Here is a 25,000-nt window from a genome sequence, read left to right on the forward strand (position 1 = left end):
TACCTGGTATTACAGGTGTGTGCCACCATGCTCAGCTAATTTTTATATTTTTAGTAGAGATGGGGTTTCATCATGTTGGCCAGGCTGGTCTCAAACTCTTGACCTCACATAATCCGCCTAGCTCAGCCTCCCAAAGTGCTAGGATTATAGGCATGAGATACCACGCCCTGCCCCTTTTGAATTTTTGTAATTTAATTTTTACCTCCTAACAATGTCACCTCCCCTTTTCCCCTGCCAGAACAAAGAACAGGAAAGCTGAGCCCATACCGGAGACATTTGAGGACCATGTCCAAATCCACCAGGTAGGAGATGACATAGGGCTTGCCATTGTCCAGGGTCTCCAAGGCCTGAGAAGAAAACAAGGTCAGCAGAGACGTGGGTGCAGGAATGAGAGGAAAACAAAGGGCTGACAGAGGGCGCCAAGGCTGGGACTGAGAAGGGCTGGTGCAAGCCCAGGGTGAGAGTCCCCTTTGTGCTGCCAAATATCACTGGCATCTCTGGACTATTGACATGGTCTCTCCAAAGGCAGGGAGGAGGAGGAAGGGGGCCAAGCAGGATGAGGCACCAACTTCTCACTCAGTGATTTCACAAACACACTCTTTTAGCTTCTGCTCTCTACCATATCCAGGTGTTGGGATAGAGACCAGCGTGGAACTTATAGAGCAAAGAGACCGTGCATAATGACACAAGTCCTCAGTCACATGTGTTAAGAGTGCTAGAGGCTGGACATAGTGACTCGCACCTATAATCCCAGCACTTTGGGAGGCCGAGGCGGGTGGATCACCTGAGGTCAGGTGTTTGAGACCAGCCTCGCCAACACAGTGAAACCCTGACTTTATCAAAAATACAAAATTAGCTGGGCGTGGTGGTGCACACCTGTAATCCCAGCTAGTGGGGAGGCTGAGGCAGGAGAATTGCTTGAACTCGGGAGGTAAAGGTTGCAGTGAGCTGAGATCATGCCACTGCACTCCAGCCTGGGTGAAGAGTGAGACTCCATCTCAAAAAAAAAATAAATAAATAAAAAAAAGTGCGAAAAAATAGAAAGCAGGGAGCCAGGCTGCCCAGCCCTGTCTAGAAACATCAGCCAGAGATGAGCCCTTTAGGCTAGAACCTAAATGATATGTAGGGGGCAACTGGGCAAAGGGGATGGTACGATGGCAGCAGGGCGAAGAGCATCCCAGGCAGGTGCAAGTGCTGATGCTCAAAGAGGCTTGGCCATCAAGCATGGGAGCCCAGGCTCGGGAGCACATGTGAATGTGAGGACTGCAGTGCAGCATGACTCAGATGATGGAACTAGAACAGGCTGGGTCATTTTTTTTTGAGATAGGATCTGACTCTGTTGCCCAGGCTGGAGCGCAGTGGCGCCACCACAGCTCACTGCAGCCTTGAACTCCTGGACTCAAGCAATCCTCCTGCCTCAGCCTCCCATGTAGCTAGGACTACAGGCATATACCACCATACTCAGCTAGTTTTTTAACTTTTTGTACAGACAGGATCTTGCCATGTTGCAGCCTGGGTCTTACAGAAAATGTTGAGGATTTTATCCTAAGGACACCGCATGCCATGCAGGGATAAGAGCAGAGTGCCATGTATAATCCACCTTCTGGAAGGTTTGCTCTGGCTTCTGTGTGCAGAATCAATGGTGGCTCGGAGGAGATTGCCTCCTGGTTTCTTCTCCTCTTGAGCCAGGGAGAAGGCCCACCATGGAGGGGCCCAGGGAGAGGTGTCCATTCCCAGGGGTCTCTCTCCTGGGAAGGCCTCCCTGACACAGCTCCTCTCCCCTCCCCCAGATCCTTCTTGCTTAGCCAAACCCGCCGCATCAAAGGAGACACTAAGGCCGGGTGTGGTGGCTCATGCCTGTAATCCCAGCACTTTGGGAGGCTAAGGTAGGTGGATCACTTGAGCCCAGGAGTTGGAGACCAGCCTGGCCAACATGGTGAAGCCCTGTCTCTACTAAAAATACACAAATTAGCTGGGCGTGGTGGCTTGTGCCTGTAATCCCAGCTACTTGGGAGGCTGAGGCAGGAGAATCACTTGAACCCAGGAGGTGGAGGTTGCAGTGAGCCGAGATGTCGCCACTGCACTCCAGCCTGGGCGACAGAGTGAGACTCCATCTCAAAAAAGCAAAACAAAACAAAAAAAACAAGACACTGAAAGGGCTCCTCTGGTTAGTACAGAGGTGCCCCCTAAAGGTGTCCATCCTACGCCATTCCCATCAGTCCCATGTCAGATGTGTGGCCCCTGGCTGTTCACAGGATGCTTGGTTCCTGGCTGTTCACAGGATGCTGCGAGCCCATTCGCCACGTGGGATCTGAGGGGGAGAAGGGCTGAGGACTCACCGCCAGGTAGGTCCGGTCCCGCTCGATCAGATCGGCCAGGCGGTTCAGCAGCCGGCCCCTGTGTGATGCGTCCATGCGGCGCCAAGGTGAGCCCAGCTGGAAGGCAGCCCGGGCAGCCTTCACTGCCTTGTCCACATCTTCCTAGAAAACACAGGAAAACTCAAGCCTTCCTGGAAAACTCAGGCCTTCTCAGTAACAACCAGCTCCGAATACAAACACATCCAAAAGGTCATCAGCACATCGCTGCACAGAAAACCTGCCCCATAAACAATGCTCCTAGCCCGGCAGAGCCCTGATGAGCACCAGACTTCAGCAATGGGGTTGAATAACATGACCGTCCCCTCCTTTCATGAAGTCCTGGTGGGAATGAGAATCTGGATAATTTCTGTATTTTCTTTTTTTTCTTTTTTGAGACGAAGTCTCGCTCTGTCGCCCAGGCTGGAGTGTAGTGGCGCAATCTCGGCTCACTACAACCTCTGCCTCCCGGGTTCAAGCAATTCTCCTGCCTCAGCCTCCTGAGTAGCTGGGATTACAGGCAGACGCCACCACACCGGGCTAATTTTTGTATTTTTAGTAGAGACGGGGTTTCACCATGTTGGTCAGGCTGGTTTCAAACTCCTGACCTCATGATCTGCCTGCCTCGGCCTCCCAAAGTGCTGGGATTACAGGCGTGAGCCACCGCGCCTGGCCTGTATTTTCTTATTTTTAAATTATTTACTTGTTTCTTTGTTTACTTTAGAGATGGTATCTCACTATGTTTCCCCAGGCTGGTCTCAAATTCCTGGGCTCAAGTGATCCTCCCATCTCAGCCTCCCAAAGTGCTGGGATTACAGGCCTGAGCCACTGCGCCCGGCCAAAAACACAAAGTATTTTTACTAAGTCTAATTAAAAAATTTTAAACATAATATTATCAGTTTCGATTGGTTCCTACAGTCTATACAATTCAAACCTCCAGAGGAGCTAGATCTTAGGAGACCCAAATTCTACCCAACAAGGTTTCCATCTCTGACCTTCAACTTCCAGGTCTGGAAAGGAGACACTCTATTAGATATTTGCTGAATTCACTTCTAAGTCTATAGTTCTACACTAAGTAAATTAACACCATTGTCTGCAGGCAAGTTTCTATTGAATAATTTACTCGGAATTTTTCATTGGCATCTGTTACTTGTGAAAGTAATACACATATATGGTAAAGCTTTCGCCACACAAAAACATATAAAATAGAAAATGAATCCATCCCTCCCCCAAGGTAAGTCACCAGTTCTCACCTTGTCCCCTTCAGCTACCTGACAGATGACCTCTCCAGTGGACGGATTGACAGTGGGGAATGTTTTCCTGCTGACGGCATCGTGCCATTCATTGTTTATGAAGATCTACAGTGAGAAGGAAAGAAGTTCTTAGGACCAGCTCTCAACCTAATACTGACTACCAGTATTGTAAAGAAAAAGCAAATATGAATTAATTTCAGAGTGGTGTAGCCTAGAAATGATAAGCACAGGCCTTGCAGACAATCTAGGCCAGAATGCCCACTCCATCAAGTGATCTTGGGTAAGTCATTTGACTTTTCAGTGCCTTGGTTTCTTTAAAAAATGATGAGAATGTTCCTATTTGTTCTATTTATCCATTGCTGTGTAACAGCACCCTAAAACTTAGTGGCTTAAAACTATTTCTTATCTCCTACAGTAGAGTCCCCTGGTTGGGCTCATCTGGGCAGAGTTCCCTTGTGTGGCTACAGTGTGAGGACAGCTGGAGCCACAGTCATCTAACTCTGAGGCTGGATGTGCAAGATGGCTTCTGCACTTACTCGTCTGGCACCATGTGGCTGCTTGGGCTTCCTGACTGCATGGCTGGCTCAAGCTAGTCCGACTTCCCACATGGCAGTTGGCTTCCCCTGAGACAGTGTTCCTAGAGACCCAGGTGGAAGCTGAAAGGCTTCCTAAGATCTAGCTTCAGAAGTCACTTGGCCTCATTTCTGCCACCAAATTCTGTTGGTCAAAGTGAGTCATAGGCTCAGCCCAGAGTCCCAGGTTGAGGAGAGAGCCTCCCCTTCTCCCTAGAAGGAATGGCAAACAATTTGCAACCACCTTCATTCTATTCCACTCCCACACAAATTTGTTGTGAGAACTAAATTATTCTTTTTATTTTTATTTTTTTTCTTTTTTGAGACAGGGTCTCACTCCGTTGCCTAGGCTGGAGTGCAGTGGCGCAATCACGGCTCCCTGTAGCCTCTTCCTCCCAAGCTCAAGCGATCCTCCTGCCTCAGCCTCCTGAGTAGCTGGGACTCATAGGCACACGCCACTACGCCTGGCTAATTTTTGTATTTCTTGTAGAGACGAGGTCCCTCTGTGTTCCCCAGGCTGGACTCAAACGATACTCCCTCCTCAGCCACCCAAGGTCCTGGGATTGCAGGCGTGAGTCACCATGCCCAGCCTTAGATTATTATTTCAGTCACTCAGCAAATACTTAATGAACACCTGCAATGGGCCAGGCACAGTTCTAGGGCTGAGGACACAGTAGAGCCAAAAGCCAACAAAGACCATGCTCTCGTGGTGCCCAGGAAATAAAGAGTCAATCAAACATGGAAGACCACCTCAGACTGTACAGATGAAGGTGAAGGGAAGAACAGGATCCAGAGAAGGTGACTAAGGTGGGGAGTAAAGAACTCCAGCCGTGGTGGTAGGGGCAGGTCGCCCTGAGGAGCAGACATTCGACCGAGTCCTGAATGATGAAATGGAGGGGTCCACAGGAAGAGCCGGAGGACCAGCAATCCAGGCTATGGAATAGCAAGTGCAAAGACCCCAGGGCAGGAATAAGTCTGGTAGATTTGAGAAAAAGCAAAGGTGGCCAGAGTTACTGGTGAACCAGAAAGGAAGTGATAAAATACGGGGTCAGGGAGGAGGGTGGGTCCCAGGATGGTTCCACCTCTATAATGTAATTCAGACCAGGCCATCACCCACCCAAGCCACATCTGGGGGAAAGACTTCCTTCCTCATGAGGCCAATGTCAGAGAGCTAAAGCCCCTCCATTTGCTCAGAAGAAGGGTCCTTACCTATTACCTAAAGTCACCTATTAAAGTGCAAGGCTGTGCGCGGTGCTCGTGCCTGTAATCCTAGCACTTTGGGAGGCTGGGGTGGGCGGATCACCTTAGGTTCGGAGTTTGAGACCAGTCTGGCCAACACGGTGAAACCCCATCTCTACTAAAAATACAAAAAATTAGCCAGGTGTGGTGGCAGGCGCCTGTAGTCCCAGCTACTTGGGAGGCTGAGGCAGGAGAATCACTAGAACCCGGGAGGCAGAGGTTGCAGTGAACCAAGATCACGCCATTGCACTCCAGCCTGGGCAACAAGAGTGAAACTCCATCTCAAAAAATAAAAATAAAAATAAATACATAAATAAAGTGCCAGAGTTCGCCCTCTGCTTTCCAGGCTTTGGGCGATGGTCTTGGGGAGAGCAGAGAAGACATCTCCCAGCAAGCTGTTTCTTTCGGGCTTGGTAAACCAGTCTCCTGGCAGGGTCCATGGTCACCTCGCCAGTGCTGGGGCAAAGGCTACAGGTGACATGAAGGCAAAGACATTTGCCTCTCTGCCTGCCTTCCTTGGGGGTCCCTTTGGCCCCAGCATCCCTGCATGTCCTGGCCCTGGCCCTGGCCTAGAACTCCAGTGAGATATCCGTGGTCACTCTGGGCCAGAGTGTTGGACCATAAAGAATACTGAGCTGCCAAGCAAAGCCTGGAGCGAGGCTCACAACAGGGCTGGGGAGGGGTGGCCAGGCTCACTGGTCAAAAGCAGACATTTGGCCTGGCACAGTGGCTCACACCTGTAGTCCCAGCACTTTCGGAGGCCAAGGCGTGACAATTGCTTGAGCTGAGGAATTTGAGACTAACCTGAGTAACATAGTGAGACCTCCATCTCCACAAAAAATGAAAAATTAGCCAAGTGTGGTAGCATGCGCCTGTAGTCCCAGCTACTTAGGAGGCTGAGATGGAAGGATCACTTGCTTGAGGCTGGGAGGTTGAGGCTGCAGTGAGCCATGATCACACCACTGCCTCCAGCCTGGGTGACAGAACAAGACCCTGTCTCAAAAAAAAAAAAAAAAAAAAACAAAACCAAAAAAACATAAAAAGGAGCAGAAGTTCAAGACAAGAATCTGGGTGGCCGGGCGCAGTGGCTCATGCCTGTAATCCCGACACTTTGGGAGGCCAAGTGGGGAGGATTGCTTGAGCTCAGGAATTCGAAACCAACATGGGTAAAACATGGTGAGACGCTCTCTCCACAAAAAATGAAAAATTAGCCAGGTGTGGTTGCGTGCCTATAGTCCCAGCTACTCAGGAGGCTGAGGTGGGAGGACCACTTGAGCCTGGGAGGTTGAGGCTGCAGTGAGCCGTGATTGCACCACTGCACTCTAGCCTGGGTGACAGAAAAAGACTCTTCAAAAAAAAAAAAAAGAATCTGGACGAATATGGGCTTTTTTTTTTTTTTTCCTGAGACGGAGTCTCATTCTGTCGCCCAGGCTGGAGTGCAGTGGCACAATCTCAGCTCACTGCAAGCTCCGCCTCCCAGGTTCACACCATTCTCCTGCCTCAGCCTCCCAAGTAGCTGGGACTATAGGCACCTGCCACCATGCCTGGCTAATTTTTCTGTATTTTTAGTAGAGATGGGGTTTCACCGAGTTAGCCAGGATGGTCTCAATCTCCTGACCTTGTGATCCGCCCTTCTCGTCCTCCCAAAGTGCTGGGATTACAGGCGTGAGGGGCTTTTTTTTTTTTTTTAGACAAAGTCTGGCTCTTGTCCCCCAGGCTGGAGTGCAATGGAGCGATCCTGGCTCACTGCAACCTCTGCCTCTCAGGTTCAAGTGATTCTCCTGCCTCAGCCTCCCGAGTAGCTGGGATTACAGGTGCCTGCCACCATGCCCAGCTAATTTTTGTATTTCTAGTAGAGATGGGGTTTCACCATGTTGTCCAGGCTGGTCTTGAACTCCTGACCTCAAATGATCCACCTGCCTTGGCCTCCCAAAGTGCTGGGATTACAGGCGTGAGCCACCGCACCTGGCCGAATATGGGCTCTTTTGCTCCTGATTTTGTCACATGGGACAAGGACCTCACCCGTGTCTTTGTTTCCTCATCTGTAGGATGGGAATCGCCCTAGAGCCCCCTTTATAAAGCTGTTTGAGGGTCTGAAGTCTCTGTGCCAAGCATGGTGTGAATGCCCAATGCCGTGACGAGGCAGGGTGGAAACAGAGTACCCCAGGAAGGAGTTGCTCAGGTAAGGGCCTAGCAGGAATCATGTTCCTAGGCTGAAATTTGTTCCGCATAATCTCTATGGTGGAATCCGCAGCTGTGCACCCACAGGAAAGGCTCTTGGCACCAGAGAAGAACATGGGTAAACATTAACCGGGGTTCTGGAGGCCTGCTTGTGTGGTTTCATATTAGTTAGTCAATTGTTAATTTTTAGGGAAATGGCACCCTTCTTTCTTTCCACGGGAGGGCTGGGTCATTTCCATTGTGGGGACAGGTGTGGCAATAAAGAGCTCAGGTTCAAAGCCAGGAGACTGCCAGACGTAAGTTCAAGTTGGACTATGCCGTGCCTGGGCAGCAGGCCCTGGGTGTTTACTCCCCGACTCTGAAAGTCAGCTCATCCTCGAGGTGCCCATGGAGGAGAAGGGAGTTCCCGGGTCTGCCTGCTGGAAGATGGGGGCTCACAGGTGTGGGGGGCGGGCAGGCAACCTGCAGCCATTGGGTGAGCATCCTTCTCTCCTTCCCCCTGCAGCACAGGCTCAGGGTTCACGCCTCACACACAACTGCCTCGCAGCAAAGCACTTGGGTCAGCAGGGTTAGGAGAGTACAGAGAAGCACCAGGCTGGGCTGGGTGGAAGTTGGTCTGGTTGGCCTTGTACTATCCCCAAGCTTCTCCTTCCTCCCCCACCCAGGGAGGAAGTCCACTCAGCCCTCTGCGTGTCATGGACATGGCTAACATTCCCTAGCTACCCCTCAAGAAGCAGCCCTGCACCAGCGGTTCTGTGTACTTGGATTGTTCCCATTTAAACCTCATAGCAAACCTAGGAGGTGAACTTCATCCTCTCCAGTTCACAGCAGAGGATGCTGGGCACAGAAGAGTCCAGCCACTTGGCTCTAGGTCACACAGCAGCAAAGGCAGAGCCAGGATTTGAAGCCAGGTCTTTGGGACTCCAAGGCCTGTGTTTTTTCCTCAGTTCTTCCAACTCCAACCTCCAGCCATAGCCCAGGTCTGCCTTCAAGGAGGTTGGAATTCTGATTCCCGAATCTCCATCTTTATGGTTTACTTACTGACTCAACACAGGTTGATTTCAAATTTTGATTCTGAGCCAGGCACAGTAGCTCATCCCTGTAGTCCCAGCACTTTGGGAGGCCAAGGCAGGTGGATCATTTGAGGTCAGGTGTTCGAGACCAGCCTGGACAACATGTTGAAACCCCGTCTCTACTGAAAATACAAAAATTAGTTGGGCGTGGTATCACTTGCCTGTAATCCCAGCTACTCGACAGGCTGAGGCAGGAGAATTGCTTGAACCTAGGAGATGGAGGTTGCAGTGAGCCAAGATTGCACAACTGTACTCCAGCCTGGGCAACAGAGTCTCAAAAAAAAAAAAATTTATTCTGCATGTTGTAAAAAGCACCAACCTCAAAGCCAAACAGATCTGGGTTTGAATTTTTTTTAAAGGTGGGTTTTATATTTTTTGTAGAGATGGGCTTTCACCATGTTGGCCAGGCTGGTCCCAAACTCCTGTGCTCAAGTGATCCTCCTGCCTCGGACTCCCAAAGTGCTGGGATTACAGCTGTGAGCCACCATGCCCGGCCTGGGTTTGAATTCTGACTCCATCCCTCACAGATTTGACCCTGGGCAAATCCCTTCACTTCCCAGATGCCTCATCGAATACTTCTGGGGGCCGATGTGAAGGTTAAATGCAATAACGAGTGTACAGTTCCTAAGCTAGGACCTTGCCTGCAGGGGGTCCTGCAGTGTTCTAGATCCTGCAGCTCTCATAGCTTAAAGATTCTTAGGAGCGAGGGCCAGGTATATACTCTTTATGTTGTTCCCTGCACCAAAGCATACTAAATTGCCCTGGATTTTAAACTTTATTTTGCAAAGATCAGGAAGTAGGAAGGGGAGAGGTGGGCCAGTCTGGCTAAAACCTCACCAGCCCCACCCCTTCCTCGCTGGGCTGGCCCCTCTGATTTAGATTAGGATCCTGGAAAGACAACTCCCTAGCATGTTTGCCTTTCAAAGCCTAGAATATTCTCAGTCACCCTTCACCCTTGAATCAGGCTGCACTTTCAACAACCCATCCTCCCTTCTCCACTGATAAGATACACCTGGGTCTGCCCAGTAGGACCCTGGAAACTTCCTCTGGTTTACATTTCCCATTTCCCTTCTCCTAGAGCCAGACTCAGTGGCCTCCTTCCCCGGTGGGGGACTGGGTAGGAACTGTTCTCACGCTGAGTCTCTGCCAAAGTTCTGCTTCAAGTGAGGAGCAGTTCCCCTGAATAAACACCAGGGCAGACTCTGGGCCAAATGCTTTATAACCTCCTGACCCGAAACCCGAAGCTCAACTTACACAACACACTTAACCCGGACGCTCTTGGGTGGGGCGGGGTGGGGGGGTGTCCTAGCTCCCACTTCCTCTTTATAGTTTCCAGAAGCAGAGTGATGTCTGGAGTTGACACTTTCAATCTAGACTGTTGGCAAAACATAAAGATTTTCTATCAAAAAACTCTAATTCCTACATATTTTAATAAATACGTCTCACTTTGTTTTGTAAAAGTTGGATTCATTCACCCACGCATTCCATAAGCTTTCACTTACAGCCCTGGCCACTCCAGCACAGGGAGTCCAACAGCCAAGTCCTGGCTTCTGGGAGCTGAAGTCTTGGTGAGGAGAGGGCGCAGTAAACAAGCAAAACCAAGCAAGTGAGAAGCGGAAGGAGGCTTGGCCAGCTGAGGGGTCTGAAGGGTGACTGCTAGGAAGAGCCTGGGGACAGGAGGAACTGAATGGGCCGATATGGCTGCAGGGTGTAGGTGAGGGGAGAGTGGGGGGCTTGCGATTCTACCCGCTGTGTGCCAGGATCTGCACTTGATGCTGGGAGGACCCAGGAGACCAGAGAACCGGGACACTGCCGTGTCCTTTCTAAGTGGGGGTAATAGACTTGCTATTTGCTAACTTGCTTTTCTCAGTTTCTCTTGGACATTATTCCACAGGCAGCTCTGCCTCATGTTAAGCCACACAGCATTCCTCAGCACGGTCAGGCCATGGTTTATTTAACGATTTCCTACAAATGCACTTTCAGGACAGTGATCACCATCCCAGCAACAGCTGCAGCGAACCCTTTCACATGCGTTTTTGCAAACATGGGACAGACTACTGTGTAGAAATTAGAACTACTGAGTTAGAGGGTAACAGGATCCTTCTTCACCTTGGATATCTTGTTCTCCATGCCAGGCAGAGACTTAGTGGTGATTGTGGTGGTCGAGGGGCTCAGAAGCTGGGGCAGGATCAGTGCCCAGAGCAGGACAACTGGACCTTGGGGGCAGAGGCCAGACCAAGGCCAGGAGAGAATGAAATTCTGGCCACCACCCCGAGACCTCATGACAATGGGTGGTTATCATCTGCCCAGGGTCTCCAGTGAAAGGCTAAACTGTGTTCAGTAGTTCTGATTTAAGGAGGCAAGACACATTCTAGAAAGATTTCAGTTCAAGCTTTGATGCATGAAAGAACTGGGCATGTTACCTAGGAAATCCTCGTCCCTGGAACACCGTATTTTCCCAAAGAGTGAGCAAGCTAATGGCGTGGTTTTGCAGCCTGGGATGATCCCAACGGCATGTGCTCTTTCACTTGCTAATCTGCGGTTAGGTGATTATGTCCGACGGAAAGCAGATGCCATTGCTTGTATTATAAGATTCCAGGGAGCAAAGTTCAAGACAAACACGGAATGCCACACACATTCTCTCTTCCCCACACATCATCCAGAACCCCAGGTTAGTTGGGGATCAAGGCAAGGGGCAGCCATCTCCCCAGGCTTGCTCGGGACACTCCCAAACCAAGACTAACCCAGGCAGACGACGCCAGCCCTCCGCCCCACTCCCCCACCCCAGGACCTTTTTTCACCACTTCAAAGATGGGAGGTTTGATTCTACTCTGGACTGTTGCCAGACAGGCACGGTTTCAACTTGTCATTCTGCTTATGGTTTGGCAACCTCTATCTTGCTGCAATGGACTTTCCCTGGGCCAATTTCACCACTCCCTATGCGTCTCCACGTTCCCACTCTTTTAAACTTCCAAATACTTTGCAATAAGGCCCTTTTGAGTAGAAATACTGGGTTCCCATTAAGCAACCCTTTACCCCACTTCTGGAGCACAAAACTGTAAATGTGGTTTCGTAAATGGCAACCATTCATTATTCAATAAATATTTACCCAACAGTGATCCTATGCCAAGGTGCTAGGTGCCAGGAACACAAAAGTGAACAATACAAACATGGCTCCTCCTCTCTGATTTTAAAATTCTATTCATTTGTCCCTTAAATGTTTATTAATACATTCTTATGGTCTGATCATTAGTCAGGGAGGTCAAGTTCATATTAAGTTATAAGTTTGAAAGTAGGCTTCAAATTCTGCCCTGCCTAACCTTCACACACATGCCCTTAGTTACACTTAATGTGAACTTGACCTCCCTGAGCCTCAGTTTCCTCACCTGCAAGACGGGACAGCAATACTACCAGGCTTATAGAGTTGCGGGTAGGATGAAGGGTGAAATGCAGGTAGAAGTCCTCAGTAGAGGGCCTGATGGAAAATAGGTGATGAATAATCATGATTACTGGAGGAGGGGATACATACACTTGTCCACACATGTACATTCTCAACTCAACTTGACCTCAGGAACATAAACATTATTATAGCCCCGTCACCTGAAACTCAAGTGTGTCCCACAGATTCTGGGCAGGCAGGAAGTATGGAATGCCCATTTGTGTTCTCTGATTAAAAACATGGGCAGGGCGTGGTGGCTTACGCCTGTAATCCCTGCACTTTGGGAGGCCAAGGCAGGCGGATCACGAAGTCAGGAGATTGAGACCATCCTGGCTAACATGGTGAAACCCTGTCTCTACTAAAAATACAAAAAAAAATTAGCCAGGCATGGTGGCGGGCACCTATAGTCCCAGCTACTCGGGAGGCTGAGGCAGGAGAATGGCGTGAATCCGCGAGGCAGAGTTTGCAGTGAGCCGAGATCACGCCACTGCACTCCAGCCTGGGCGACACAGCAAGACTCCATCTCAAACAAAACAAAACAAAACAAAACAAAACAAAAAAAACCCATGTTATTAGAAGCAGAGGTAACCAAGGTGGGGCCCAGTGACACCCCCAGACTCTCTGGGCTGCCAAATCTCTTTCTTCTTTTTTTGAGACGGAGTTTCACTCATTTCCCAGGCTGGAGTGCAATGGCGCAGTCTTAGCTCACCACAACCTCCACCTCCCGGGTTCAAGAGTTTCTCCTGTCTCAGCCTCCCATGTAGCTAGGATTACAGGCACATGCCACCACACCAGCTAATTTTTGTATTTTTAGTAGAGATGGGGTTTCATCATATTGGTCAGGCTGGTCTCGAACTCCTGACCTGAGGTGATTCGCCCACCTCGGCCTCCCAAAGTGCTGGGATTACAGGCATGAGCCATCACACCCAGCCTGCCTAAATCTATTTCTTTTTGTTGTTTTTGTTTTTTTGAGACGGAGTCTCACTCTGTCGCTAGGCCTCACTCTCATGCCAGGACGTAAGCCGCCATGCCTGGCCACCTAAATCTATTTCTATAGAGGCTCTTAAAACTCCTAGCTGGACGTGGTGGCCCATGCCTGTAATCCCAGTGCCTCTAGTGGCTGAGGCAGGAGGATCGCTTCAGCCCAAGAGTTTGAGGTTGCAGTGAGTTAAGATCATGCCACTGCACTCCAGCCTGGGCAACAGAGCAAGACCCTGTCTCAAAAAAAAAAAAAAACCCAAAAAAAAACAGGCTGGGCGTGGTGGCTCACACCTGTAATCCCAGCACTTTGGGAGGCCAAGGCAGGTGGATCACAAGATCAGGAGTTTGAGACTAGCCTGGCCAACATGGTGAAACCCCAACTCTACTACAAATACAAAATTAGCTGGGCATGGTGGCGGCACCCGTAATCCCAGCTACTCAGGAGGCTGAGGCAGGAGAATCGCTTGAACCCGGGAGGCGGAGGTTGCAGTGAGCCGTGATCGTGCCACTGCACTCCAGCCTGGGCGACAGAGTGAGACTCCATCTCAAAAACAAAAACAAAAACAAAGAAAACTCCTAAAGAAGTCGTCAACCTGTACAATCAACAGGGAGATTCAGTCAGCACGAAGTCACTCCAAAACACAGGTTTTGGCTCATTCTGTAAGAATCTCCCAGGCAAACAAGAAAAAGCAAATTTCTGCTTCAGATACACTGTTAACAGTGATTATCTGCAGGGGTGGCACATCAGGGGACCATTATATTTTTTCTTTTTTCTTTTAATATCTGCTCATGGGGTATTAAGTTTTTGTTGTTGTTGTTGTTGTTGTTGTTGTTTTTTGAGGCAGAGTTTCGCTCCGTTGCCCAGGCTGGAGTGCAGTGGCGCGATCTTAGCTCACACTAACCTCCGCCTCCCAGGTTCAAGCAATTCTCCTGCCTCAGCCTCACGAGTAGCTGGAATTACAGGCACCGGCCACCACACCTGGCTAATTTTTATATTTTTGGTAGAGACGGGGTTTCACCATGTTGGCCAGGCTCTTCTCGAGCTCCTGACCTTAGGTGATCCGCCTGCCTTGGCCTCCCAAAGTGCTGGGATTACAGGTGTGAGCCACCACACACGGCCTTTTTTTATTTTTGGGGGGAGTTTTTTTTTTCAGATGAAGTCTCACTCTGTCGCCCAGGCTGGAGTACAGTGGTGTGATCTCGGCTCACTGCAACCTCTGCCTCCCGGGTTAAAGTGATTCTCATGCCTCAGCCTCCGGAGTAGCTAGGATTACAAGTGTGGGCCAGCAGGCCTAGCTAATTTTTATTTTTAGCAGAATTGGGGTTTCACCATGTTGGTAAGGCTGGTCTCGAACTCCTGTGCTCAAGCAATCTGCCCGCCTCAGCCTTCCAAAGTGCTGAGATTACAGGCGTGAGCCACCGTGCCTGGCCAATTTTTAAAGAAATCAAACATTTAAATGAAGCCAGTGTCCTCGTTCATCACTACCCTTATCCTGTCCTGCCTGTCCCCTATCCTGTCCCACCCACTCAGGCCGTAAACACCCTCACACCAAGGAGAATTTTCCTTCCAGCACATTCTTACATACTTTTTATGGAGATTTGTCTATCTATATGCAATATAAAGTTTTGTTTTGTACAGTTTTCATGGTTTCATATGGTGTAGAGTGCCGGACATTTTTCCTCCTTGACATGTTTTTGAGATACATTATTTGTACAGGTTGAGCCAATGATTTGTAACTGCTACATGCAGAGGATTATTCCCTCCTATAACTGTAACATAGGTGTTCATCTATTTCCCAATGGAGCTCAAGCTGGCTTATTTCCTAAGCTTTTACTGACATAAAAGAAGTTGCAATGAACATTTCTGTACGGTGCCTATGTATACTTGCAGGGTTGCCCAGGATGGAGTGCAGTGGCAAGATCAAAGCTCACTGAAGCCTCGAACTCCTTGGCTCAAGCAATCCTCCTGCCTCAGCCTCCCAAGTAGCTGGGACTACAGGCGCTCACCACCATGTCCAGCTAATTTTTTTAAGTTTTTGTAGAGATGGGGTTTGGCTATGTTGCCCAGGCTGGTCTTGAACTCCTGGGGTTAAGCAATCTTCCCACCTTGGCCTCCGAAAGTGCTGGGATTACAGCTGTGAGCCACCACACCTAGCCTTAGGAAATCCATCCTTAATTGCCTGTCAGTTCTCTCTTTAGTTCAGTGCTTCACGCCTGTACTCCCAGCACTTTGGGAGGCCAAGGAGGGAAGATTGCTCCTGGTTAGGGGCTTACTCCTGGAAGTTCAGCTGTGAACCCCAGCTATGCCACTGACTTTGGTCTTTAGGTGAGTCACTAAACCTCTTTGTGACTCAGTCTCTTCATCTATAAAATGGAGAATTACAGTCCCTACCTACTGAGGCTGTTGTAAAAATTACCTTAAATTGCAAAACAGGTAGACACTTAGAACACTGCCAGGCACAAAGGCTGTGCAGAGAGGACAGGAGCTGTGATTAACTATGAAGCGACTGGTTGATGAGGGCCTGTGTGAACCTCACCCTCAGAGCCCTTTTCCATTTATAGGAGAAAAAGCTTAAGTCAGAGAAGGCAGCCAACATGCACTGGCACAAACAAAACAAACTCTTTCATAACCAGTTTCAGCCTCTGTGAAGTCTAGAACTTTAACCGAACTCAAAGATCAAAAGAAAAAATATTCCAAAGTATTACTGATTGAGCAATCAATAAATGGACCACGGGAATCGGTTTTATCCTGGAAAGCTCCTCCTTGGTTTGGTCGAAGCCGGCGTTGGAAGCCGCGGACACCGCTTGCGGTCGGCTCCCTGGGGCCGAAGGTCCTCCAGGATTCCCTACTCCCAGCAATGGAAGCAGCCTAGCGCCCACTGGCGTGGCCTCGCCTGTGGTGAACTGGAGAACGTGGCTGCAAATCACCTCTTTCCTGGTTTTTCCTTTTGAACTCTTTGGATGACGGCATGAGTCAGGGGGTAAAGGGGATGACTAAGGGAAAGACAGAAAAGTTCCAGCAAAGAGGGACTTGGCCGCGTCTTCTGAGTGGGTGAGGATGGGGACCCTGCGGAGACCCGAAAGCCAAGGATCATGGGGAGAACGGAACCCCCCGAGTTGGCGCTGGAAAACAGACCGAGGCTGGGCGAAGACGGAGAGGGGGCCCAAGTCACGGGGAATTGGGACGGGGACTGTCAGAGGCGGTGAAGGGGCTAAAATGCTTGCAGGAGAGGAAGGGGCAGATGTGCTTCCAGGTCAGCCTCTGCAAACTCCTCGAGCCCCGGATGGGTACACTGGGGCCCACAGCGGCGCGGGGCCTTCCTAGGGGCCTGCGGGGACTCGGGCCGGAGAACAAAGAGCGAGCCTGGCCGGTGGGCTCACCTGGTTGCAGAAGACCTCGGGCTGCTGGTTGGGGGCAGGCACGGCCTGAGTGGCGGCAGCTGACAAGAGGCGGCGGCCCAGGCGGGGCCCGAAGAGGGCGGCAGCGCGCAACATCGCGGCGGGCTAGCGGACAGCGAGCGACCGAGTGCGGAGCTAGGGGCTCAGGGTCACTGAGCCGACCCCGCCCCCGCCCCGCGCGGCCGCCAATGGAAAGATGGGGGCGGGCCGGGGGGCGGGCCGGGGGGCGGGGCCGCCTCTCCCCATCCTCGGGCTTTGGCGCGCAGCTGATGCTGGCGGAGCGGGTGGCGACAGGTACCCCCAGCCCCCGGCCCGTGGCTGCCTCCCGGCTCGCGCGACGCCTCCGCGCCCGCCACCGCCCTCCGCCTGTGCGGAAAGACCCGGCCCTGCGAACGCAGCTCGCCTTGGTTGAGCCCCCAATGTGTGCCTTTGACCCCAATGTGAACAGGCCCGAGCCAGGGCGACCCTGACCTCCCCGGCTGATGCTCCAGGGGAAAAGACCGGCCGTAAACCCAAAAGCGAGATCATTTCGGAGGTGAAGGAGATGAACGAGATGACATGGATGGGGCAGACGGCACTGCTTTTATAAGTACCACGGTCAGGAAATGACAAGTGAGACCTGAATGATGACAGGGAACAGCAAGGGCAAAGGCCAGGAGATGGGACCACCTGGCACGTGTTAGAGAAATGGAAAGAATGAAGGGAGCCCAATTAACAAGGGGAGAGAGGCGGCCAGGGCCAGGGCAGGGAGGGTCTTGGAAGCAGTGGTTCAGAGTTTAGAACAGTATGATTTGCATGATTTGCTTCTTTTTTTTTTTTTTTTGAGATGGAGTCTCGCTCTGTCGCCCAGGCTGGAGTGCAGTGGCGCGATCTGAGCTCACTACAAGCTCTGCCTCCGGGTTCACACCATTCTCCTGCCTCAGCCTCCCGAGTAACTGGGACTACAGGCGCCCGCCACCACGCCCGGCTAATTTTTTGTATTTTCAGTAGAGACAGGGTTTCACCGTGTTAGCCAGGATGGTCTCGATCTCCTGACCTCGTGATCCGCCTGCCTCGGCCTCCCAAAGTGCTGGGATTACAGGAGTGAGCCACCGCACCTGGCGGCGGGAGTCTGATTTCAACACCAGATTCCACCAAAGTCGCCCTAGGGGCTCAACACCATTCCACACAAACCAGAGGAAGAAAAGGCATGGAGGGTGGCCCATGGGAGGTTTCTGTGGTCTGAGCCTGCTCGCCTGGCTCGATTTCAATCACACAACCATGCCTCCATGCAAAAGAGTCTGGGAAATGAGTGGCCTTGTGTGCCAGGAAGAAGGGAAATAGGTTTGGAGATCAGCTGCAGAGATAATCTGATAAGCAAGACTCCCTTCCTTCTCTGAATTCAGCCATGCAAGCCCCACTTCCCCTTCCCAAGGGCACCCTGCGTTTTTTTTTTTTAGATGGAGTTTCACTCTTGTTGGCCAGGCTGGCACCATGTGGGCTCACTGCAACTTCCACCTCCCAGGTTCTAACGATTCTCCTGTCTCAGCCTCCCAAGTGGCTGGGATTACGGGCGCATGCCACCACACTTGGTTATTTTTGTATTTTTAGTAGAGATGGGGTTTCATCATATTGGTCAGGCTGGTCTCTAACTCCTGACCTTAGGTGATCCGCCCACCTCGGCCTCCCGAAGTTCTGGGATTAGAGGCGTGAGCCACCGTGCAAGCCACCGTGAGCCACCGCACTTTTTTTCCCTTAATACTGTGTATGGAGATCGTTTTGTCACAGCACACAAGGACTATGTCCCCATTCTCTTCAACAGTTCCATGGTATTCCTCTGGATACATGAGGTAGTTTTATTTCATGAATTTCCTATGATGGACATTTAGGTTGTTTCCAATCTTTTGCCACTACAAACAATGCCACAATGTATGTTCTTGATTTGCTTAAGAAATTAATAGAAATGGGGCTGGCACGGTGACTCGTGCCTGTAATCCCAGCACTCTGGGGGGAAGCTGAGGCGGGTGGATCACTTGAGGTCAGGAGTTCGAGACCAGCCTGGCGAACATGGTGAAACCCTGTCTCTACTACACACACACACACACACACACACACACACACACACACACACAATTAGCCAGGAATGGTGGCAGTGCCTGTAATCCCAGCTACTCCAGAAGGTGAGGCAGGAGATTGCTTGGATCTGGGAGATGGAGGTTGCAGTGAGCCAAGAGCTGAGATCGTGCCACTGAACTCCAGCCTGGGTGATAGAGTGAGACTACGTCTCAAAAAAAAAAAAAAAAAAAAGAAAGAAAGAAGAAAGAAAAGAAAAGAAAGAAATTAGTAGAAATGGAACAAAGAATATTTACAATTTAAATACAGATATATTACCCTCTAAAGAAGTTTGATTAATTTATGCCCCACTCCCTGTCATGTCTGAGTTTCCTTACACCCTCACCAGTAGAAGTTTCAGGATTTTTTTTTTAGCTTTGCTAATCTGAGAGACGAAAAAGTGGTATTTCACTACCACATTAATTTGCTTCTCTTTTACGAGTGAGCTTGAGCATCTCTGCCTAGATGAAGTCATGCAGGTTTCCTCCGCTATGAACTAGCTGCTCATGTCTCTAGCTCACTTTTCTATTGGATTGTTGGTCTTTCTGAAATTGATTTGTAGGTGCTTTATATGTATCCAGGCAATTAACATTTTGTCTATCATATATGGCACAAATACATCCTGCCAGTCATCTTTTTACTACTAAGTGCCTGTAAGTAGCTATTTCTGAACTACTGTATATTCTGTGTCATTGATGTCTGTATTCCTGTGCCAGTACAACACTGTTTTCATCACTGTAGCTTTCTCCTGAGTCTTTTTGTTTTTTTTCCCCAAGACCAGGGTCTCACTGTCACCCAGGCTGGAGTGCAGTAGCACAATCACAACTCGCTGCAGCCTCGACCTCCCAGGCTCAATTGATCCTCCCACCTCAGCCTCCTGAGTAGTTGTGATTACAGGTGCATGCCACCATGCCTGACTGATATGGTTTCACTGCGTCCCTACCCAAATCTCATCTAGAATTGTAACTCCCACAATTCCCACATGTTGTGGGAAGAACCTGGTGGGAGGTGACTGAATTATGGGGGCAGGTCTTTACTGCACTGTTCTTTTGATAGTGAATGAGTCTCACGAGATCTGATGGTTTTAAAAACAGGAGTTTCCCTGCACAAGCTCTTTTTCTGCCCGCTGCCGTTCATGTAAGACGTGACTTGCTCCTCCTTGCCTTCTGCCATGATTGTGAGGCCTCCCCAGCTATGTGGAACTATAAGTCCATTAAACTTCTTTTCTTTTTTTTTTGAGACAGAGTCTTGCTCTGTCACTCAGGCTGCAGTGCAGTGGTGCGATCTTGGCTCACTGTAACCTCTGCCTCCCAGATTCAAGTGATTCACCTTCCTCAGCCTCCCAAGTAGCTAGGATTACAGACGTGCCACCACACCTGGCTAATTTTTGTATTTTTTAGTAGAGACGGGGTTTCAACATGTTGGCCAGGCTAGTCTCGAACTCCTGACCTCAGGTGATCCTCGTGCCTTGGCCTCCCAAAGTGCTGGGATTACAGGCATGAGCCACCGCGCCTGGCCTAAACCCCTTTTGTAAATTGCCCAGTCTCAGGTATGTCTTTATCAGCAGCATGAAAACAGACTAAGGCACCAGCTAATTTTTTTTTCTTTTTTTTTTGTAGAGATAGGGTCTCTTTATGTTGCCCATGCTGGTCTTGAACTCCTGGGCTCAAGCAGTCGGCCCACCTTGGCCTCCCAAAATGCTGAGACTACAGGCATGTGCCACCATGCCCAGCCGCCTCCTAAGTCTTAATAGCTTGTACTAATATTTCTCTTAACCAAGATCTTTCAGCCTGGAAGTGATGAGGTTGCACATGTGCCTTCGAGGGATTCCTCTGAGAACTGCATGGAAACTCAGTTGTAGAGGGGAGGCAGGCCAGAGGCAGAGAGATGAGGAGGGCTCAGTTGGCAGAGAGTGTGTGAAGGTGGAATTGACAGGTAGCTGTGTGGAGATGAGGGCGAGAGAGGAGTGGAGGGGGTGCTGAAGTTCTTACTATGTGCTGTTCCCCAAGATGGGGGAGCCAGGAGCAGCAGTAAACTTGGTTGTGGGGAGGGGAAGGAGAAAATGAGCTGACTTATCCACATTCACATACATCGATACCGCATGGGCAACGTGCTTTGTCCCTGCTGGCGTGCGTGGTGTGTATCTCAGTGCAGGACACGCTGGTCCACAGGTTCGTTTATTCTGGTTTGTCTGCGGTCTGTGGTGCTCACCATAATCCTAACCAGCAGCTCTCTCATCCCTGGTGCCCTACTGTTGGTGCAGCTGTTCCACCCATGTCCTGCCTTCTCTCCTTATGGAAATCTTCCCTATCAAGATCCAACCCAAGTCCCATCTTCTGGGAAGTCTTTTGTGACCATAGTAGCCTTCCTTAGCTGCTTTTTTTTTTTTTTTTTTTTTGAGACGGAGTCTCTTTCTGTTGCCCAAGCTGCAGTGCAGTGGTACCATCTCAGTTCACTGCAACCTCTGCCTCCTGGGTTCAAGCAATTCTCCTGCTTCAAGCCTCCCAAGTAGCTGGGATTACAGGCATGCACCACCACGCCTGGTTGATGTTTGTATTTTTAGTGGAGACAGGGTTTTGCCATGTTAGCCAGGCTGGTCTCAAACTCCTGGCCTCAAGTGATCCACCCACGTCGGCCTCCCAAAATGCTGGGATTACAGGTGTGAGCCACCACATTCGGCCTCAACTGCTTTCACACAGTCCTCAACCAAATTCTGCAGACCAAGATCACCTGGATGTGCTGAAACTCTAATGTAATTATGGCTCCTTGTGGCTCAGTCTCTCCAAAGCATGAACTAAAACTTAACTCTCAACCTAGATTTCGCCCTGACAGTCTGAGGCTTTCCTCTCTTCCACGTTTCTTTCCATCTTTTCCTGGTTCTTCATCGCCCCTTGTCTGTGGGCTCACTGGCAGGAATGGGGCTGGCAGAAGCACAGGCATTCTCACGGTGCTAAAATCTTCGGTGGAAGCCCCTCAAGCCACGTAACTTCCTCTAAGATATTCAAATTCTTAGCTTTCAACTACTCTGAAACCTTTCATTGTTAGGGCACAACTGATGTGCTCTCAGGCTTAAAAAAACCCTAGTTCCACTTGCTCTCTAACAAAGGCGGTGACTGAGGTCTCCTTCAGGGTCACTGACTGGTGAGATTCTAGATGTTTGGTTGTTTAGTCCCCGTTCTGGGACACTGACTCTGTCTATGGAAGCTCTTTGTTGTTGTTGTTGCAAACGATGTTAGGTGAGGAATTTAAAGCCCCATTTTAACAGGAAGACATCTGGCTGGGGGCAGTGGCTCAGCCTGTAATCCAACACTTTGGGAGGCCGAGGCGGGCGGATCATCTGAAGTTGGGAGTTCTAGACCAGCCTGACCAACATGGAGAAACCCCGTCTCTACTAAAAACACAAAATTAGCCAGGTGTAGTGGTGCATGCCTGTAATCCCACCTACTTGGGAGGCTGAGGAAGGAGAATCGCTTTAACCCGAGAGGCGGAGGTTGCGGTGAGCCGAGATAATGCCATTGCACTCCAGCCTGGGCAACAAGAGCAAAACTCCGTCTCAAAAGCAAAACAAAACAAAACACAGTCAGACATCTGCCCTCACAGGTAGGAGGAAAAATGTGGTCAGCCCTGAGCCCCAGCTCTGCCCTCCTTGTTTGCATATGTACACACACACACACACACACACACGCACTCTCTCTCTCTCTCTCTCGGACACACAGCTGGCTCAACACCCCACATGCAGCCAGGACCACAGGGCAGACACCCCCTCATGGAGCCTGACCCCCTAAGAGGCAGTCAGGGGGGCATCCCGGAGATTATTCTGGAAGCATCACACAAGCTCATGCACTTCTTGAGGGCACAGCATGCTCTCCTTGGTGACATAAGCCTCATCATCTTCCTCCTTTCCTAGGTGAGGAGGCCAGTACCTCTCAGAGGTGATCTTAACGATCCATGCCATGGAGTAGAAAGAGCTCTGGGATCTTCTGAATTTAGGTTTGAATTCACTGACAAGCTGTGTGATCTTAAGCAAGTTGAGCAACTCCTTTGAACCTCTGTCTCCTCATCTCTAGCAGGGGCAGAATAAAAGGGTCTGCCAATTGTTACAGGGTTCAAAATAACCGGCCAGGCTCAGTGGCTCATGCCTGTAATCCCAGCACTTTAGGAGGCTGAGGCGGGTCAATCACCTGTCAGGAGTTCAAGACCAGCCTGGCCAACATGGTGAAACCGTCTCTACTAAAATTACAAAAATTAGCCAGGCGTGGTGGTACGTGCCTGTAGTCCCAGCTACTCAGGAAGCTGAGACAGGAAAATCACTGGAATCCGGGAGGCAGAGGCTGCAGTGAGCTGAGATCGTACCACTGCACTCCAGCCTGCACAACAGAGTGAGACTCTGTCTCAAAAAACAATAATAATAATAATATACAGATAGTTCTTGGTACCTGGTAGGTACTAAATACCCAGTAGCTCTTATGATTCCAGCCAGGCGGTGTCTGCTCATTCTGCCTCCCCTGGGGATCAGGTTAGGGAAGTCAAGCCTTTCTCACACTCGCTTCTCAAAGTGGGTCCCAAAACAAGGAGCATGACCTGCAAGTGTGTTAGGAAGGCAGGCCCACCGCACCACACTCTGCATTTTAACCCGATCTCAGGGGCATTCCTTTGCTAGTTGAGTGTGAGAAGCATGGCATCTTAGGTGGTCCAGGCTAGTCCTCAGCCCAGATGAGGCCCCACATGCTTGCACCCCAATGTGAGCACAGCCACCTCCTCTTTAGCCGGTCCCGCTCCTGACTCCAGCCACACGTGAACAGCTGGTGTGTGCTGTGGCTTATGGTAAGCCACACATCATCCCATTTAATCCTCAGGTGATTCTGGGAGGCAAGGACTGGTCTCATTTTTCAAATGAGAAGTCTGGCCAGGTGTGGTGGCGCATGCTTATGATCCCAGCACTTTGGGAGGCCGAGGTAGGAGGACTGCTTGAGCTCAGGAGTTTGAGACCAGCCTGGCCAACATGGTGAGACCTCCGTCTCTAAAAAAAATTTAAATAAATAAATAAGTAAAACGAGAGATCTAAGTCTCTAAGATGAAGGAACGTTTCCCAAGGTTGCCCAGCTACTCTGTCACAGAGCCAGGATTTAAACTCATTTCAATTTGGCCCATTTGAATCCAGAGCCACAGTCCTGACAAAAATTCTCTCCTTGACCACATTCTCACCAGCCTCCCTCTGAGCTCCCATCTCTGCTAGACCTCAAACTTGGCCTATAAAAACTGCAGACTTTCAACACAAATGCTTAAGTCCACATCCCCATACTCCCATGAAAAGACTTAACAGTTACATGGTGTCCAACATTTCAAGACCACATCCGCGGGATGCCCGTACCTGCCTGAGAAAGCCCAAAGCTGCTGAAAGAAGTTACTGTTTGTTCCAGCAACACTAGAAGATGGACCCTGTCCCCCAGCCTCCGAGGGAGGGCAGGAGCCTAACCCTAAGCACCAGTTAGCAAACCCAGACGGGTGTCACGCCAACCACGCTCCTTCCTGCTCTCTATAGTTCCCCTTCCTGACTCCTGAGCCCCCCTGCCAACCACCACCCCTCCCATCACCTCCGCACAAATCCAAGTGGAGCTCAGTTCCCACTGGGCCCTGCTCTCTAAGGCAATGGCTTATGACTGATTAAAACCGGTCCCTGTTGGGCGCGGTGGCTCACGCCTGTAATCCCAGCACTTTGGGAGGTTGAGGCAGGCAGATCACTTGAAGTCGGGAGTTCAAGACCAGCCTGGTCAACATGGCAAAACCCTGTCTCTACTAAAAATACAAAAATTAGCCAGGCACGGTGGCTTATGCTTGTAATCCCAGCTACTCGGAAGGCTGAGGTAGGAGAACTGCTTAAACCCAGGAGGTGGAGGTTGTAGTGAGCCAAGATGGCACAGTGCACTCCAGCCTGGGCAACAGAGTGAGACTCTGTCTCAGAAAAATGAATAAAACCTGTCCCTACCACTTCGGTGTCCGCCTTTACCTCTGACAGCTCTTCACCACTGTGTCATCCGTCTAACACTGATAGGATAGAAAATCCCCTGGGCCATTTCTCCACTCAGTCAACTTGATTAAAAGAAACCCTGTCCCAGGTTACTTGCAGGTGTGGGCCCCAGGCCGCTGGAGTCCAGGACTCACCTGTCCCAACGCGCATCCATTTTGGTAAAATGGATGAAGGGGAGAAATCTGTACCCATGTCGCAGCAGGGAGGGCAGCAGAAATACCAACAAGAGGAGTCTCTGAGTGACAGCCCTGGCACACCCCAGGCATCCCTGGGGAACTCTGAAGCCCTGGGTGGTGACTGACAACCCCAGGGGACTTATGATGGGTACAAGCAGCAGAGATCACTGGAGCCTGTTCTTTCGGTGTCACTCCCAGCTGCTGTCTTGAAGGG

At 50.3% G+C, this 25,000-nt stretch overlaps 1 protein-coding gene across 1 annotated transcript in view; it reads right to left on the reverse strand.

Annotated features, from left to right (window-relative positions):
* Positions 1-16,649, reverse strand: part of ALDH2 (aldehyde dehydrogenase 2 family member) — a 38,080-nt gene extending 21,431 nt beyond the window's left edge. The window contains exons 1-4 of the mRNA XM_032168656.2: positions 16,474-16,649; positions 3,608-3,712; positions 2,340-2,480; positions 268-347 (exon numbers count right to left, since the gene is read on the reverse strand). Coding sequence (XP_032024547.1) covers positions 268-347; positions 2,340-2,480; positions 3,608-3,712; positions 16,474-16,587 — 440 coding nt within the window. The 5' untranslated portion in view covers positions 16,588-16,649. The remainder of the gene's footprint in view (positions 1-267; positions 348-2,339; positions 2,481-3,607; positions 3,713-16,473) is intronic.
* Positions 16,650-25,000: the final 8,351 nt, after the last annotated feature.

The sequence above is a fragment of the Hylobates moloch genome, unplaced genomic scaffold (genome assembly GCF_009828535.3).
Source record: "Hylobates moloch isolate HMO894 unplaced genomic scaffold, HMol_V3 SCAFFOLD_12, whole genome shotgun sequence".
Taxonomy (NCBI): Eukaryota; Metazoa; Chordata; class Mammalia; order Primates; family Hylobatidae; genus Hylobates; species Hylobates moloch.